We start from the raw sequence: 20,862 nt of genomic DNA, 5'->3' as shown, positions 1-20,862 counted from the left end.
ATTCAGGCTGAATGCCCCCGATTTCAAGAAAGATCAACGCTAATGCAGTCATTTTAATGTATATATCATGCTGATTCCAAATATGATCATAAAAATGTACAATTCTGAAATTTTTTGAATTTTTTAAAGACAATTTGTAACTTGTTGTCTGCAGTTGACCCCAGTGTGGAGAGGGTTAAGTTGTATAGTAAGAGTTTTTATTTATACCCAACACATTCATAGGTCATTCTATAAGTGTATACCATGAGAACTACCTGCGGATTGGTCAAAAAGAAGTTTTCATTATCAATTGGCCCAATCAGCAACATTGTTAGAATAATTTCACCACACAAAAAAATTAGAGTGAATTGTTTGCAAAGCTCCATTCTGATTGGTGATTAGAGTGAATATATCACGTAATTGACCAATCAGAGGCAATGTTAGATTGGCAGTGCTCACTGCTCAGGGGGTTAAAGAACTGTGCTGTGTCTCATCAGATGAACCGTAAAATGATTCAGATTCTAGTATTAATGATCAAATTTGATCAAAGGTACATAAACTGAGCTCAAAAAAGAAACTTATAATTTTTCACAAGGTCATATCTTGAAATCCTGTCCATCAAATTGAACCAAAATTACACACAGATTTACTTAAATACTCTACTCTTCACACATGTCAGTAACCAAGCAGTTATCCAACTGACACAACAGCAAAATGCACTGACATGGGACAGCTTCCTGGACCACATTCACAGCCCAGCCCTGTTTCATGAAAAAAGTGTATGAAAAGTAGAAAGCAGCACCGTTTTATCATCTGTGCAAGGATCTTGTGTGCATTCTCACAGATTGTTTGTCTTGGGTGCCAAATGTTGGGCTGTGAAAGTGAAGGAAGTCCAGGAAGCTGTCCCATGACAGTGCATTTTGCTGTTGTGTCAGTTGGACAACTGCTTGGTTACTGACATGTGTTTTGAGTAGAGTATTAAGGTAATCCTGTGTGTAATTTTGGTTCATTTTGATTGACAGTATTTTAAGATATGACCTTGTGAAAAAAAAAAAAAAAAAAATTATAAGTTTCTTTTTGAGCTCAGTTTACATACCGTGCTGCTCAGACTTCACACATTTTTTTGAAGAAGTTGCTAGCCCGTTGGACAAGTCCTCCTAAAAATCCACTTGCCCCTTTGAAATAAATTTGACTTGCCCTGCATACACCTTAGCTTAATGATAGCAACCAGACAGGACATAACATGTCATGTTAAAAATACATTTACCTGTCTGGCTGAAATATAAATGGGTGTTTTGGGTTGCGCGATAAATTTGGGTTAAATCCTGGGTGGCCGTCGGGGCTGGGTTCTTTGAGAGTCCTGATACTGCTACTTCCCATACTGCTCTTTCTACCACAAGCTTATATTTATATTGAACTGATTATCATACAACAGTGGTTTTTGGATTTTGTGAAAATCGCAAATTTGAAATCTGCCAAACCACTTTGGGAGCTTACCGACAGGGAGTGTGTTTCTAAAATGGAATTGGCTAGGACTGATTACTTTTTAAACTCATACACCCCCTGGATTATGACTTTATGTATATCATCCACATCTGAAGTGAGTAATTCAAAGGGATGCTCCCCAATTGTCTATTCTATTTAAAACCTATGCACCCTTTGCAAAAGCCTATAATCTAAATCTTCCACAGGGGGGTGTAGTTTCAAATAGAATAGCCCAATGGTTCTGCCATATAAACCTCAAAACAAGCTGTGGGACACAATTATGAAAAGATTTTGAGTGTTAATGTAATACCCCTTTTCCCCAAATACATGCCAGCCTGTTTGCCGTTTAATGTAATACCCCTTCCCCAAATACAGGAAAGTCCATTTCCCAAATAATGTAATACCCCTCCCCCCAATACATGCCAGCCCGTTTGCCAGTTAATGAAATACCCCTTCCCCAATACAGGCAGTCCGTTTGCCGGTTAATGTAATACGCCTTCCCCCAATACATGCAGTCCGTTTGCCGGTTAATGTAATACCCCTTCCCCCAATACATGCAGTCCGTTTGCCGGTTACCCTTCCCCAAATACAGGAAAGTCCATTTCCCAAATAATGTAATACCCCTTTCCCCCAATACATGCCAGCCCATTTCCGGTTAATGTAATACCCCTTCCCCCAATACATGCAGTCCGTTTGCCAGTTAATGAAATACCCCTTCCCCCAATATATGCCAGCCCATTTCGGTTAATGTAATACCCCTTCCCCCAATACATGCAGTCCGTTTGCCAGTTAATGAAATACCCCTTCCCCCCAATACATGAAAGCCCGTTTGCCGGTTAATGTAATACGTCTTCCCCCAATACATGCCAAACCGTTTGCTAGTTATGACGCTATTTATCATACAATTGTTGTTCTACACAGTTGCTAAATATATACTCTCTCATTTCCTGAGGCAATTGTCAATAACCTACATTCAAATAAACATATAGGTAAAACTGACCTTAATATTAGGAGATTATTTGTGACATCCAGTAGCAGCATGTTAAGAAGGTCATTGTCGCCATTCTGACTCCCTCGTAATCCGTTCATCACCGGGGATGTTGGCCATAAAAGGTCAATCGTGATAGCGATTTTGAAAGTAAATGAGTTTAACACAGAGGCCTATATAATCTTGAAGTGTGAAAAGCATCAGATTCTTTGATCTGTTTATCATGATCTGCCTACTGTAAAATAAACAATACACATGCCCCACCCCTACCCAGGGGGGTACTCATGTTTGGTTTGGGTAGGTGTGTGCTGCTTAAAATTTGAAAGTGGATGGACCCATCCCAGACTATATACCAGTTTTCCAAGATATTTGGACCTAACACTATACCAAAAGTCCAAACTTTCTGCCAAATTTAATAGAAATGGCCAGAATTTACAACTTTTCCCAAAATATTTGGCAAATTGTGAAAATTTTAGGCAAAATAGGGCTAGTTTTTGGCAAAAGTTGGGAACATTGAAAAATGATCCATCCATATACAAAAATGTAACCTATGTTTGCTGCACAACTAGGGAGAGCGTGGCGCAATGGTTAGGTATACTTTAATTCTACTTTAATTCAACTTCTCTCCCCATGGTTCATTTAGAATTGGGTAAATGAATCATGAAAGTACTCCGTCCTTCGAAGGGGATGTTAAGCCGTCGGTCCTGTGTGCAGAGAGCCATACCTGTACATGTATTTCGCAGCCAGTTTCAAAAAGAGTAGGGTGTTAATCCCTGACTGTTCCCAACCCGTCCCAGTGTTCAAATGGACCCCAATGGAAATAAGCTTCAATAGAGGCTTTCTTGGGTTATCCAGGGTTGTCAAAAACCCAAACAAATCAAATCAAAATCACATCCCCGGCCCCCTACCCCCACCCACCCGACATCTGAATTGCTGGTCTTTTATCAGTTAATGAATTAATAAGATACAATTATTCCTGAATAAAAAAACAAAACTTATTTTCATAGCCAATGAAATCCCATCACACTGATTTTCATATATTTCTAACATATATTTTGAAAAATATTTGTGAAAATTATTTTCCATGAATCGGTATATAGTTATTGTGAGATTACTCTTTTGTACAGTCTGGTTTCCTGCATGAAGCCTTATTGTTGATCTATTTTGATGTTATGTAATCACACTGTCTGAGATTTTGAATACAGACATTATTATATTATAAGCCCGCAAATTTTACTCAAATAATTAAATTTACCTGGTATAAAATTTCAGTTCAAGATCAAACCAATAGTTCAATTTCATAATAAGATAATTCAATTGTCAGAATATGTTACATTTTGTTTATAAATGATTTGGGACTATCTAATTACAGGTGTATGCCAATGTGAAAATAACTGTGTATTGTCAAACCCTAGCCCTGGTACGGCACCGCACCATGCCACATTTATTAAAATCATTCGAGTTCAGTGCTTAGAGCATAGAGAGTGTGTGGGAGTGAGGCTAAGAGAGAGAGGGTGACTAAGAGAGATTGATAGAGAAGGAAAAAGAACGAAAAAAAGGTTGTCGAACCGAATTCACCCCAAACCATACCATTTTTGATATCAAAATGTTTGCTTTTGAAATAAAAAAAGATACCAGCAAATTAAACTATCAACCAAAATACACATTTGTGTATTTTCACTGAAAGTTCTAACTTAAATACCGATGCAGAACAACTGAGTTTCAACATTTGAAGCACTAAAACAACAAATTCGTCATGGGTGTGAAATTTAATAACATCATAAATTTGTTGGCTGAGGTAAATGTCAAGACGTGCAGTAGATGCGCTGCTAGCCAGTAAAGCTAACTCTTTACTCACATTATAATCATGAGCGATATACACAAGGTGGTTATGCAAGACAATTTTATGCACTAATTCCATTCAGTGTTTAAAATTGAACCAAAATGACGGAGAAATCTACATCATGAGCTCAACCAGCTTTATACAATCTCATTAATCCTAAAATTGATATGGTTTATGTTGTTTTTAATTCAAGAGCAATTTTCAAACAAAATCATAATTTAGCCGGTATTGTACAGTGTTCTACCGCATAGCAATGGCTGCTATCTCTTGCTGCATATATTGGGATCATCTATAGTGTAGTGTGGTAGATATTAGCATTGTACAACACTCCTGGCACTCCCTACACCCCAATTTAATCAAATGTCTAATGTAATTTTCACTCCGTTCTAAATTTTCATGAATTTTCATCGTATTCACTCAAAATCTGGGATCTTACGTTGAACACCGTTACTGCATGATAAAAGGTGTACAACTTATAGTTAGTATCACCGATAATAACTCTCTGATCTAGGGAAGCTTAAATTCACTGAAATAAATCGATGGCAAAAATTGAACTGATACTATTTTTAATTTGTCTGACAGACATCGCATACAAGTTGCATGATTCTAGCACAGTATTCAAAAGTCATTTCATTTCATGTAATTGCATTAGATACAAATTAAAAGCTTGTTTAATGATAATGACATACGCAACTTATTTGCATAAATGTCCAATATTAGTCCATAAAACTTGCAAAAAATATAGAATATAATTTCAAACCATGTTTAGAGGTATTTGGCAAAAATAGGTTCATGCAACTTCAAGAAATCAAGACTTTTCCTATTCAAGCCAAAAAATTGTAAAAGTCCATCACCTTTTTCCATTCAAGAAATATGTAAGTTTCTGGTGCAATTCTATTTAGGGGCTGTGCAATAATTATGAGCCCTGGGGGGAGGGTATTTTTTGGCACACATTCATGGGGAGCGTTTTAAATAAAACGCTCTAAAAAGGCTTCGGAAAACAGTACGGGAACGCTTTAATATGCAAATTTTCCTGCTCGCTGCACTCGCAACATATATCTAGACCATATAAGCTTTGCAAATTGGGATGTAGCATGTGTAAGGGGGGGGCAAAGAATTTTTGGCAAAATATTTGTGTCCATGTTTTTCCTTCAGTCTAACTAGGGGCAAGTTGTAGCCATATTGTATTATAGCTTTTAATGTCAGATATGTCCCCTTTTAATTTTGAGCCGAACAAATGAGGTAAAGCAAGAAAATTGGAATTTTCTACCAGCGCCAATGTCGCCAATGCATGTCACTCCATCGGACATGCTATGGTATGGTCCTTTGATGTGTGTATGACCGTCCAGCACGCCATATACATACTGTGTTACAAACAACACGTACGCATACATGTTTTTGTTTTGGATTACCCCTTGTTTTCCCCTTTTTCTTCATTTTATAAAACTAAACATTCCCCTCTCATGGTTCAAGTAAAAAAAATCAATATTCCTCCCTCAAGACTCCAACAAACTTTGGATTCCCCTTAAAACTCCCACTCCCCCAGTTTAAATATCAAACGGTCCCGTACCTCCACTCCTCCTGATGACCTATAAGCTTATCTATGAGTTACACCACCCAACTGATGACCAAAACAGACATGGTTTTATCGCGTGTCCAGTAAACGATACAAGACAGCTATATACATGGCTGATTAAAACTGATGTTTCAAAGAATCAAATGCGGTTAACTCTGACAATCTGTTATACATTGTTTACCAATCAATTAAGAGATCATTTTTGACAAAAACTAGTTTGGATCGAAATCTAAGACCACAATGCACAAAAACCTGTCACTAGCAATTAATTATGCATGTCCCGAATCGCAAATAGCTCAAAAACGTGGAACACGGGTTGTAAATGACCAAACATTGCATTTGAATATATGTTTTGAGTCTAAAAGAAAAAAAGAAAGCAGAATAATTGTTTTCATTTTGAGTGGGTCAATGAACGCTTGTTTATGACCAAACAAATCACGGTTCTTGACCAATCGTACACTACTTAGTGTATAAGCCATGTTATTCAAAGAACACAAGTTATGATCGCTGCACTTCAGAGAAATGTCGCAGTATCTGATCATAACGACTCTAATGCCCCAGGATTGATAGCGCATTTGAGTTATCGTAGTATTTCTAATAACACTCAGTGCCATTATCTTGGCTTCTTTCCAATCATAATGCAGTACTTGATAAAATTATATTGACACTGACCTCAAATTAGTAATCCTGGTTATTTGTTGTTATTCAAATATTTTGTTGCTCATGAGTCCTGTGAACATTTTGTTAAATATGATTATGCATTGTGTCTGTTGGTGATATTTCATTTTTACAACATCCTCTTTTTTATGTTTTTTAAAAATAAAAAGTAATATGCCAGCTTTCGCATTATTTATATTTATTATCATTTTTAAAGAAAGTTATATGCCAGCTTTCGCATTATCTATATTTATTATCATTTTGGATAACTAGTAAATAGTACTGTGTCAGCTTTATTTGTTGGGAGTAGCCTTTCTTTTCCTTAATTGTTCTTTTTCTTCAGTTCTGTTTTTCTTTTCCGTTTCTTTCCATACAGACCAGCATGCATATAGATAAGCCTTTTAGCTTGGCTTGAGCAATTTGTTTGAGCCTGGTCCCATCAGGACCCAAGTGTGTGTCCACCAGGCAAACAAGCAAGGACAATTATGCACATGCATTATAACCCAAATGACAAATTATACTTAACATTATTTATTTACATGTAATATACATTGACTTTCATATAGATAAATTACAACATATCATTACCAGCAATATAAACATGAACATTATGTGTGATAACTTAGACTGCAACATACATGTACCTATAAGGCCAAAAAAAAAAGGGTTGTCTCAAAGCTCGCGCGCACATTTGTAAAATTGTGAGATTTGGAAAAAAAGAAATGCAGAATTTTTTTTATTTCAAAATTTTTTTTTACTTTTTCCAGAAAAATTCGACGAAAATCAGATTTTTTTTCTCCAAATATCATGAAAAAAGTCGGAAAAAAAATTGCATTTCGCATATGTTTTCAAACAACTCATGAGCTTTGAGACAAACCATTATTTTTTTTTGGCCTAACAAAATATACATCTGATGATCAGAACCAGTTGAATGTAAAATATTTTATAAGATAAATATAACAATATGAAATAGTAGTCAAGAAAAGGGAGTTGTTTGTCCCCTGGGTTTGTCCCTCAAAGTGTAAATGAGATTTACATTAACAAAAAAGCAATTGGGCTATTCTGGAAATCCATACATCCCTTATAAAAGACATGATCTTAATCTTAATCTTAATTTAAAATGGAGTTACCTGAATGGGTGATCTACACCCCTTCTGTGGGAGATTGAGATCATGACTTCCATATAAATACAGGGTATATTGATTTCAACTGAAGTAGCCTATTCCACCTTCAATAAAATTGTCATCATATTATTGTCTATATTAATTAGGCAAATAAAATGGTAAATTTAAAGGAGGATTTCGTGATCCTAGCATCCTCTTTTTATGACATTTTTCAGTAGATATCCACGAAAAAAGCTTATTTCCAAAATTTCAGTTGATTCCGATTTTTGCGTTTTGCGAGTTATGCATGATTATGTGTATTACACTGCTCCAAAGACAATGTGTTGTAATTTCGTTCTGGTGCACCAGAACGAAATTCAAATTTGGCGATATTTTTGCTAAACGAATTAATCTGCAAGAAATGTTTGGTACATAAACATTATGTAGCCAGAGGTATCCAGTGGTGTAAAAATCTCAACTTTTTTTGGGAAAAGTGGGGGGATGAGGCTGTGGATCACGAAATGTCCCTTTAAGAGTGAAATATGATTTTGCGAGAATCGACAAACAACTCATTTGGCTTGATTGATTACATATACAAGTGACTCTCAAACATATTTTATTTCTTAAAACCTTAACCTTCATGTGATATAGAATATTCTGATTAACTACAGAATATCTACTGCACTCTAACAGTCACCATTACCTTAACCCTAACACTCTCCACAACCTATAACTATAACCCTAACCCCTGCACAGGGTGTGCTGTGGTGGGTATTCAATAGCTAGCAATTCCAGTAGAAATCCATACACCCCCTATGGAAGACATGGTCTTAATCTCACACAAAGGGGTATGAATTTCAAATGGAATCATCCATTCATGTACATGTAGTCCCATTTGAAATTCACACCCCCGTGTGAGAGATTAAGAAGGCCATGTCTTCCATAGGGGTGTATGGATTTCAACCGGGATAGTTAATTTCTTGTTTATAGCTTCAGCATCATATTTAGTTCCATGATCATTTGTCATGTGATGGCACACAATACCGTAAATGTTCGCCTCATGGCGCACATGGGCTCCTTTGCCTTGGGATAAATTTCATGTACAAATAGAGAACCCCTCCTCTGCAAATCCCAACAAGAATAAAGGGTACATGCCCTTATTTGCTGGTGGGATTTGTACAGTAGAGCAGTTTTAGATTGTGCGAAAATTCCAATTATGTTAAGGCAGCCAATAGCACCATTAGGCTAACGCTTTACGGTATCAGTATAAAAATAAATAAGGTGTTTCACTTGTTTTACTACTTTCCAATCTCACAACATGTATTATCATCTACTTCAATGTATGTATACAATAAAACTTAAACTAGAAAAATAACAAAATATTTCAATATACTACCTTTTTTACAAAAACATATATACGTATATACAATGTTGTCAAATTAAATGTACAATCTCGATCTCTTATACAAACCTCTACTACAAGTTAAGCGCAATTTACAAAGAAATATATAATAAATTAGTATAAACTTCGAATATTTTGACTTTACATATAACAGCATTGTCTTTGCATTGACAGAGTCACAAGAAATCCAGTCCTTCAAATTGCTTCGCTAACTTTCTGCATAAAAGACAACACGTCACCTGTGCAACATGATTCGAACCCACAACCTATCGCTTACCTTATTTGAGCGTAGTGTTACCCGTCCTCCACATCTTGCACATGATTTGAGTTGACAATAATTGCAGGAATGTCCGACACCATCAGCAAATTTGGTTTTATGGCAAATTTGGCATACTGCGCCATTTTGGACCGGAGCGCCAGGTGTTGTCACTTGTTGAGTTTTGTTCGCCTCGTTTACCTGTTTTACTGTTTGTTGCACTTTTTCGAGATCTTCTTGGAGTGCTCTGTAATAAAGAAATCAATAATAAAAAACAATTATATTTTCAACACTACGATCGGGTATTTGCCAGAATAGAACAAACTAAAAAACACAGATTTTGGCATTTTCTGAACATACATAAATGAGCTAGTTAAAGCTAATAAACCTGGAAATGAAAAACATGAAACCAATTTATTAAACAACAAATCTGAAAATGTGAACAAGTTTTATTCTTGCATCAGAAGGGAGCTGTCAAATTTGGTATTCATGGTTCAAATGTGAATGCACACATTCAATGCTGGGGATACCAATTTACACTAACAGAGCAAGTTATTTGCAATGTTTTAAAAATGAAGCTATTATTGTAATCAAATGAAGCATGCTTGCTGATAATTGGGTAGAGCAGTTATGCAAAATATTTTGTAGAGAGTAATAAGTTTTGAAAAATATTAACAAAACTAGAAACATTTCATCTTTTTATCTCTTAACTTTAAAGTTTACATGATAACAAAAGATTGCATGTCTTCAATCCTTAATAATAGGAAATCCCTGGGGGAAGCCCCTTCACCCAAATTTCTCTTTGATTTTCATCCACACATATTATGACATCATTAAAAAAATACTCTTTGGATAGATAAATTCTACGAGATGCACCATGCCAAATATGGGCATGTAAAAATGCCACTGAATCTAAACTTAATTCCCTCTCTCATCTCCTTGTTTCCTGACTCATATAACATAATACAAATTTAAAAGTGTATATTTTATTCCAAAAATCATCTCAACTTAATACAATGAATCATGTTGCCTTAGCATAGAGATTACTAAACTTAAAGACAGTGGACTAAGCTTTGACGCTTTAGATGTTATGCATGTTACATAGCTTCTCCTCCTCCTCCTTCCAAATATTCATCATCGTCATCGCTAACAAGATTGTATTACCTCAATGACTAAATGGGGCCCTATCTGCCAGTACATGGGCAGTCTCTGACATCCTTCAGATATCTCTACTCTTCTATTAGCAGTCAACCTGTTGCTTGTAACATCTTATCTAATATTAATTGATAATCAGCGATGCTACTCAGTTTCACTCAAAAAAAAACCCTGAAACTGGTGAGAAAAACCAAAAAAAGCATGTGAATGCAGACCAAAAAGCCCCCAAACGGACTGAAAATAAATAAAAACATGGGAATTTGGACTTACAAAAAACCTGAATTCAGGTTAAAACCTGAAGAGTGGCATCTCTGGATAATGCTGTCTTCAGTAGATAGCATTTAGAGCTACACTCAGCAGACAGATCATAACAAAATTTAAAGCTGCTCTCTTAACCTTGGTACTTTTACTCAAATCTATCTTCTAATGAATAGCAACCTATTCGCTGTCGTAGTGCACGTTACAATATGGCCGTTGCCAGGTCAACTGGATCACGCTTTCTTTGTTACGAACCACTGATCAAATTGATCACAACACAAAGCCTATGGCATATCAAAATTCGGAACAGGTGTAGGAGCCTAGGCTTGGAGCAGTAACCAATGGTTACTAACGTGCACTACGACAGCGAATAATAGAAGAATTAGGGTAAGAGGGTTCTAGGCTTCTGCAATAGCTGCCCTGTTGATAATTGACCATTTCTGCATTCTATATTCATCTAACAATACGCCACCTGGCAGCTATTTGAGATGAGGCCTTCTTGCACTAAGGGAGCAATCGTTATTTACGACAGGGGGGAATGGGCATCTTGAGGGGGAACCCGAAATTTTTTGGGGTCTTGAGGGGAAACACAAATTTTTTGTTGAACTAGAAGGGGATTGTTAAGTTTTAAATGGAGAAATTCGGGAAAACAACGGGGAAATGTTTTTTTCAAAACGCCCATTCCCCCCTGCCGTAAATAACGATCGGTCCCTAATCCCTCAACATATTACTTTTTTGATTTACATACTAGTGACACCGTGCCATAAAAATAATGTTATACTAGTGATACTGCTGACTTCAGTATAAAATACCTATCAGGAAGTAGGTTTGACTGCTATCTTCAGTAGATAGCATTATTACTTTTGGCTCAAATGTAATTTAAAGAGATTTTTCTTAAATATTGTTTGAAATAGTGGCATATGGGCATTGGGGCATCCCATATTGAAGTAAAACTGTTTTTAAATCCCATTGAAAATTATACTATCAGAGAGTAGGATCAGTATTGCACTGCTATCTTCAGTAGATAGCATTAAATTATTACTTTGGGCTCATATGTAATTTAAAGAGATTTTTTTTAAAATATTGTTTAAAATAGTGGCATATGGGCATTGGGGCATCCCATATTGAAGTGAAACTGTTTTTAAATCCTATTGAAAAATTATACTATCAGAGAGTAGGATCAATATTGCACTGCTATCTTCAGTAGATAGTATTATCACTTTTGGCTCATATGTAATTTAAAGAGTATTTTTAAAAATATTGTTTATAATAGTGGCATATGGGCATTGGGGCATCCCATATTCTTAGTCAGTGGGAGTGGTCTAGTTCGTAGACACATTTTTGATTGGACAATCGCAAGATTTCGGGTGCCGTTTATCAGGCCGTAGACGACCCCACGTCATCATGCGTCTTGATAATGCCTTACACGCTTGTAGAGGTGCGCGTATGTATTGGCGCTGTAATGCGAGACTAGTGCGGAATACGCAACGCGCTAGCAGTACGCCGCAACAGAATACGTGAAGTTGTAAACAAGTTTCGTTCATTTTATAATGAGGGAGTTTTTATGACGGTAACTTAGTTTTTGCTTTAAAAATGGTTTACAGTTATTAAAATAATATTTAACTGACTAAGAATGAGAATAAACGATAGGAATTTTTATTTTTGCCTATCCTCTACCTATGATGAGCGACAGGCAGGTCCAATATTTTTATCGTAGTGGATACGGCTGCGCCGGCATCCACTACTCAAAATATTGGACCTGCCTGTCGCCTATCACACGGTAGAGGATAGGCAAAATAAAAATTCCTATCGTTTATTCTCTAATTGAAGTGAAATCATTTTTAAATCCCACTGAAAATTAAGGATAAATGGCCGAAACCCCCGTAAATCAGGCTTGGTGTATCAAAATTAGCATATGGTTATTTTTATTTATTTGCTGTTACTAATAACAGATTCAAGTGACAAATAACTTTTACTGCATGATTGTGTCACATAGAATGTCAGATTCTTTCTTAGAAAAAATGAGCAGAACTAACATATGGCTTCAGCAGAGCATGACGTAAAAGAAACCATTGAAGAGGGGATATGTTTGAGTAAAAATTATTGACCCTCTGTGTTCTTCTTACATTTACAACAAGAACAGAACTAACATATGGCTTCAGCAGAGCATGACATAAAAGAAACCATTGAAGAGGGATATGTTTGGGTAAGGGACTGTTCACGAACACTTGTTAGGGGGGCCTGATGCAAAAGAATTTCATTGTGAAAATGTTTTGCCCCCCCTTTTCGAGATCTCAAAAATTTCAGGGCCCCCCCTCTTTGACATGAAAATTATGGGTCAACCCCATAGAAAAGCATATAAACTCAATTTTCCCAGGAAAATTTGTGGTCATATTCTTCAGGCCCCCCTTAAGAGGGTCTAAAATTTTAAGACCCCCCCCCCCCCTTTTTTGCATCAGGCCCCCCTAACAAGTCTTTGTGAACGGTCCCTAAATATGTCCGAATTATTGATCCTCTGTGTTCTTCTCCAACATTTACAACAAGCCAATATAAAGATAAGCCTCTCCTGACAGAAAACCATGAAAAATATCAGAAACCTGTGATTTGAATGACACAGACTGGTCGCATTATTAAGCATGATGATTATGACCATTGTTATTACCATATGCGCTCAAGCATATCATTAAAGCTCGTTAAATCGCAATAATGATTCAAAAATGCTAATTACAAAGATAGGGTTGACGTGCATTCTGTGATTATTTGGACACTGTTCTAGGAAAAAGCCGCACATATTGATTAGATTGGCATTTTATGCATTAATTTAATTTAATATGTAAATGAAGCAATATCCTACATGCACAAAATTATGAAATATTACTACAAGTCTGGAGTAAAGTAAATATGGTATTTGGCTGATATTGATCCTTAATGCTCCAAATTGATTATCATATAAAAATATTGCTAGTCAATTAACAAATTCTGTCTAGAGTTGTCATCCACTGAATTTCCAAAGGGGGTCGGTCAGTTGCTGTAAAGCATCAAATCTTCGCATGCATGAAAATTTCACACATTTTGCAAGTGACTTGGATTCACAAAATTGTCATGCTTTTAAATATTTCTTTTTTCTATAGACCTTTAAGAAAATGTATCAATTACATGAAAATTACATACCACAAAAATGTTGGTTCTTTTCAAATTGCAAACATTTTGTGCAACAAAATATTATGTTTCTATGCCTCATTTAAACATGTTAAACATCCCAGTGTCAGGTTCATTGGTCTGTCTGTCTGTCTGTCTGTCTTTTTTTCAGCCTTGGATTTTTTTTAATTTGTTACTCTCCATTCATCTTAAAAACAACCAAAAAGCTGGTTAAAAATTTGCTTAAATTTTAAATGGATTATTTTTGGAAGAAAAATTTATTTGGAAAATATCTGGCTTTCTTTTCTGATCCAAAAATGTTGTCATTCCATTTGTCAAGGATAGATGGTAGAAAGCAACACAAAAATAAGACGACCTTTTCTGCATATTTTAAAAATTGTTTGTAAACTGATGATATCAGAAGAAAAAATTCCACCGGTAGACCTGCATTTTGTAAAGACTAATTTCACTCACAAGGTAGATTTTCCAGTCAATCTTCATTTGCATATTTGCAGCGCTCGTTAGCTGCATCATTGATGCGATCTAGAGAGTGACTTGGTCCTTTTTAATTATGCCTCATTAGCCACAGTCTATTTATATGCAAATGAGGTAGGTCTAGTGACTGATGGACTTTAAAGTGGTTCATCTTGCTTCCTGTTCCGCAATGCATGATCCAAATATAGTGTGGGCTGATGGATATGAATCATGAAATGAAGAAATCAATGATTCACATGCTACATACATATGGATTGCTCAGTGCCAGAAGAAGGTTTGTGCAATAGCTGCTCTGTGAATGTTTAGCAATTTACACACAGTATATTGTACGCATCTACACATGGCAACTACATGTGGCAGCTATTGCACTTACCCACTTCTGGCACCGAGCAGTTGATATGCACATGATAAGTTCAGATGCAAGAACCAAAATATAAATTTTTCTCAATTTAAGATATTGGTAAATGTAACTGGTAAATGTAAAGAAAATAATAAGAATATAATGTGACATGTCATGTCAAAAGGAGACACTTTTGAGCAGGTTATCAATTTTGAGGTTTTTACATATCATAAATATAGAGATATTTTGCTCCACATCGCCGTTTTCCCCTATGAAATCGGACATTCTTAAGCGAAGATATTGAGTTCATAAGTTATGGTATTATAAGATAGGAAATTGAGATATCGGCCTTTAAAAATATTATTGCCAATGTTGAGAATAGGAATTTCCTTGAAAAATTGCTCAAAAAATACAAGATGGCAGTTATATTCCGGTCTGAAACTATCAGACAATATTTTTGACATTGATAACAATACAAATTCGCAACAAACACAAATTGTGAAAAAATTACCCCCGGGCAGATTTTTGGCTATTTCTCCATTTACGATCCAGCCCAAAAGTGTCTGCTTTTGACATGACACGTCACATATACTTCACCTAATATGCTACCAAGCTCCCAATATTCAAATGAACTATGGAGGACATCTTCTGTCACAGGTGGACAACAAGGGTTTATGTAAATGTGCAATTATTTCACTTGGTTTGCAAGAGAACCTAAAGCAGTTCAGCAATTCCCAGATGCAGATGTGGTCATAAATATGAAAAAGAAATATCCATATTAATTGAGAAAAAGATAAAATATTAAGTTGGCTTAATTAATTCTTATCTGTAATGAACTTCTATACATTATGTAATAGATACTGGCAGTTGTCAGCAATACCCCGGTGCAGGTGTGGTCATTAATATGAACAAAATATCCATATTAGTTTAGAAAAGATAAAATATTATGTTGGCTTAATTTATTTATTTTATGAATATCTATCCATTACACAATATGTAACATAGACTGGCAGTTGTCACAATCACAAGTACGATAATACAGAAAATATGCATAAAAAATTTAAAAAAATAATGATGAATTTGTATCATATTTATCACATAAAACCAATATTCTACATCCAATATCAACATGTGCAATGACATTTGGAAGCAAAAAGGCAGTTCTTTAATTTGGTAAAGAAATCTAAATTTACATTACAAGGGCACCTATCAGTGATGTGATGGGTCATATATAGATGAATGTTTTATATCTTCTAGAAGGGAATGCATTATTTTTGTTATTAAAATCATCCATTTTGCACAATTAGTATTATCAAAAGGCTTTTTGCACACCAAAATATATATCAAGAACCAAGACATTAAAAGAACCTTATAAAAACGTTGACCCGTTAAATGGTGTTTTAAGATGGCTTTAAACATGCGCACAGACATATTGTAATAACATCAGGTGCAGGCCCCTTTGCAGGGACATGCTTCCACGCACATGGATTAATAATTTCCTCTTTAATTAAGGGATCTAAAATGAGCGTTTATTGCGTTTCGACAGTATTTTTTGTGGCACATGAGAGCACCTCAGACCTATCGAATTGTATTCTGAATCTGAAGAATGTCTTTCTGATATCAAATAATTTTCATTTTTGAAAATCACAATATAATACAAATTTTATGACAAATTATAAAAATTTGATATTTTTCAATTTTTGATATATAACAGTCCTCGAAGTAAATTATATAAATCTAATGATATATTCTTAAAGTGTATGTAGCAGGGAGGAAAAGCCGACGGTCAATTGAAAATTTTGACCTTTAAAATTGAAGATATGGATTTTTTTCCCAAAAATACCTAATTTTTTTTTGGTGTTTTGGGAAAAAAAATCCATATCTTCAATACAAAAGGTCAAAATTTTCAATTGATCGTCGGCTTTTCAACCCACCTACATACACTTTAAGTATAAATCATCAGATTTATAAAGTTTACTTCAAGTACTGTTAAATATCAAAAATATCAATTTTAATGATTTGCCATAAAATGTGTATTAAATTGCGAATTTGAAAATTCAAAATTATTTGATATCAGAATGACATTCTTCGTATTCAGAATGCAATTCGATATGTCTGATGTGCTCTAATGTCCCAAAATAAATACTGTCCAAACGTTCATACCCCAGCCCTTAAAGGAGCACTGTCAATAATATTAAAGGACCAACGATGAAATAAATTATTTCTGGGTTTTCCTTTCTATATTGATTTAAAGTCTAAAATTATTAATTCCATGATTGATGACTTCCTTGCAATGGTCATTTATGGCTCCTCTCTGAATAAGGCATAACAAAATGTTTGATTGAACCTTACTGACCATAGAACAACCACAGATCCAGACTTTTTCATTATATTTTCAAAAAATATATATATGTCCTTGGCTTGACTATATCTTTGGAAACATAACAGAAATAAAAATATTTTTATTTTAGAATAATTTGAAAATGCAGTTCTGATAAATTATGCGTATTGTGTGAATTTTTGCTTGCATATTTGCCACATTGTGTGAATTTTTGGCATGTCTTTTCCTTTAGAAACTAAACATTACAAGTAGACTGTGGCTAATGAGCATAATCAAACAATACTTCTTTTAAGACCCACCAGAAAATGATGAAAAGCTAAAAAATCAAGACATTGAAATGAAGAAAATAAATAATAAATACCTCCAAAATTAAAGAAAGAAGAAACATTTTAGTCAGCTCTTTAGTAATAATATTAATAAATGACAACAATTTTGCAACACATGTCTGTTATAAATACCATCCTTGATATAATAAATGTACGTACAGTAACCAAACCTCTACCAAAATGGAGTCAGTCACCCATTCCGGAAACCCCACTCACACTCCCTGTGTGGGAGATTAAGGTCATGTCTTCCATCGGGGGTGTATGGATTTCAACTGGAATAACCCATTGGTAAACTGTAACCAGTCTGTGCAAACACAGAGCAGATAATCACACCATCCCATAATGCCTCATTATTAAGAATAATTTTGACAATTAAAGGGGCGTGGTCCGAATTTTCATGTTCTATTTTCTGTCTTAGATCAACACCTTTAAAATGATGTGTCCAAATTTTATGTTGTATTCACCAATTGCATGGTTCCGCCATGTGCGAGGAGAGCTTCGATCTGGCAGCATGCATGAATGGGAATTGAACCAGTCACATAATTTATAACATTGCGCAAAGTTATTTCTTCCTTTCATGTCATGCCAGTTTGAGGCTCTCCTTGCATCATGGCAGAACCTTGGGCGAATGGGCGAATTGCTCCAGTGGTTTTGATATGAGAAGCAAAAACATGTATAATAATGCCCCATAAGGTAGTACATACACTTCCGGTGTGGTTACCACAAATCACTACGTTTTTTGTTCACACCATTGAGACAAAAAATATCTCTCACGATAAAAATTACCGGGATAATGAGAAAAATATGAGCTTTATTCTGATACCAAAATCTCAATTTTAATGACGAAAAATGAGGGATGCTGTCAATTGGGTCAAGGACCTTTAAGACAATAATAGTTTAATGGAGGTATGCAATATGCATAATTGACTTTGTTGATGTTCCATGACGAATTACAATCCTATTTATTATAGCAAGGATATGGATCTGCATGTGTAATTAAGCACGGTTTCACAATGCATCAAGGGAAGGCATTATATTTCCTGCTGTAGTGCAAACACACGCTGTAACCCCAAACTACATTCACAAAATTTATGGACCTAATTAACTGCCTAGATCCATTCAATTGTGGAAACAGGATCTCGGTAACTCTTATTGAGGGGAAACCCCGACTGATTCCGATTTCGCTCTTGTCCGTAAAGAAGTGTCGTATGAATATGATATTAGTTTCTTGATATAAATTGCTTGGACCTTTACCTTGCTTTTCACGTTTTCCAAGCAGATTGTCCAAATCCCATCAATCCTGAAGTTAGAATTGATGATTGACAAATATCTGACTGGGAATGTGTGTAGAATTCCTATATATGTCTACATATGCCTTCATGGTATTTAATGTCAAACATTTTTCAAAAAATACATCTCATGTCAAGTCAAATAATATCAATGTTTCATAATTAAATCATCTGTTATGTTATCTTCAGTAGATGGCTGACTTTATGAACTGCTTGTTTTCAGTTATCCACCTGCTATCTTCAGTAGATAACAGGTGTCTTCAGTAGATAGCATATGAATCCACACCAAGTAGTATGTATTGTGTAATGTGCTATCTTCAGTAGATAGCATAATGGTCCACACCTAGTATGTATTGTGCAAAGTGCTATCTTCAAATGATAGCACATAAGTAGAATGTATTATGTAAAGTGCTATTTCAGTAGACAACATATAAGTCTACGTCAAGTAGAATGTATTACATAAAGTGCTATCTTCAGTAGATAGCATATATGAGTCCACACCAAGTAGAATGTATAATGTAAAGTGTTATCTTCAGTAGATAGCATATGAGTCTACACCAAGTAGAATGTATAATGTAAAGTGTTATCTTCAGTAGATAGCATATGAGTCTACACCAAGTAGAATGTATGATGTGGGCAATTCCAAGCACATCATTCCGCAAAGCTTATGAAATGAGGGTGTTTTGGAAATATTTCTCCTACCTTAATCATTCACTTAAAGCCATATTATGACATTTGCTGAGGAGAACGCCCTCAAAAAAAATTTAAATTCTGGTTTTTACATGATTGTAATGTACTTTAGTAAACAAAGATACTCTGCAAAAATGAAGACTTTAGGTGCTGTAGTTTTGTCAAAATCCGAGATTTTGAATAAAACGCAGGAACCGTCGTTTTATCATTACGATTAGTCGAACACGTATGTGATAACAGAGTACGTACACGGCGTGCGGGACATATATCAGAGGATCGTACCGTATTACAACCGCTGGAGTAACATACATTGGCGCTGGTAGTAAATTCCAATTTTCTTTGCTTTACCTCACTTGTTCGGCTCAAAATTAAACAGGGACATATCTGACAGTAAAAGCTAACATTTATGGAAAATAAATACTAATCTATTTTTACAGAAATGTTATAATATGGCTTTAAATCATTGATTTAACAAAATAGTTTTCATTATACTATTCACCTACATGTTTGGCTGCTGCATGCAAAAAAAATCATATGCAAACTTCGTGTTGCAGAACGATCCGCTTGGAATTGCCCATCATGTAAAGTGCTATCTTCAGTAGATAGCGCATGAGTCCACACCAAGTAATATGTTTTATTTAAAGTGCTATCTTCATTAGATAGCACATGAGTCCACACCAAGTAGTATGTTTTATTTAAAGTGCTATCTTCAGTAGATAACACACGAGTCCACACCAAGTAGTATGTTTTATTTAAAGTGCTGTCTTCAGTAGATAGCACATGAGTCTACACCAAGTAGTATGTTTTATTTAAAGTGCTATCTTCAGTAGATAACACATGAGTCCACACCAAGTAGTACGTTTTATTTAAAGTGCTATCTTCAGTAGATAGCATATGAGGCTACACCAAGTAGTATGTTTTATTTTAAGTGCTATCTTCAGTAGATAGCACATGAGTCCACACCAAGTAGTATGTTTTATTTTAAGTGCTATCTTCAGTAGATAGCACATGAGTCCACACCAAGTAGTATGTTTTATTTAAAGTGCTGTCTTCAGTAGATAGCACATGAGTCCACACCAAGTAATATGTTTTATTTAAAGTGCTATCTTCAGTAGATAGCATATGTGACATGATCAAGGGGAATAAGTCGGATGTCGCTAATATTGTTTTTGAGATATTGGCAAAAACAGTGTTCAAATTCTTTTTGTTTTATATTGTTTTTGGCCATTGATAAATTGCTCATAACTCGGTAACCAGATTTTGATGGGGTTTGCATCAAAATGTAGCATTCGTAAACTGCCAAAAAATGATGTAAAAATTTCTAATTGCAAATTGTCAACATGCGACTCATTCTGCTTACTCATGCCACATATAAGTCCACACCAAGTAGTATGTAATATGTATAGTGCTGTCTTCAGTAGATAGTATATGAGTCCACACCAAGTAGTATGTATTATGTATAGTGCTGTCTTCAGTATATAGTATATGAGTCCACACCAATAGTAATATGTAAAGTTCTATCTTCAGTATGAAGAATGTGT

At 35.2% G+C, this 20,862-nt stretch overlaps 1 protein-coding gene across 2 annotated transcripts in view; it reads right to left on the bottom strand.

The window, feature by feature from the left end:
* LOC140151015 (regulating synaptic membrane exocytosis protein 2-like) overlaps positions 1–20,862 on the bottom strand; it is a 129,321-nt gene that overhangs the window by 73,320 nt on the left and 35,139 nt on the right. For both annotated transcript variants that reach the window (XM_072173204.1, XM_072173206.1), the window contains exon 2: positions 9,311–9,536. In XM_072173204.1, the coding sequence (XP_072029305.1) occupies positions 9,311–9,536 (226 nt within the window). The remainder of the gene's footprint in view (positions 1–9,310; positions 9,537–20,862) is intronic.

This window comes from Amphiura filiformis, chromosome 4 (assembly GCF_039555335.1).
Source record: "Amphiura filiformis chromosome 4, Afil_fr2py, whole genome shotgun sequence".
Lineage (NCBI taxonomy): Eukaryota > Metazoa > Echinodermata > Ophiuroidea > Amphilepidida > Amphiuridae > Amphiura > Amphiura filiformis.
This window is presented reverse-complemented; position numbering and strand designations above follow the sequence as displayed.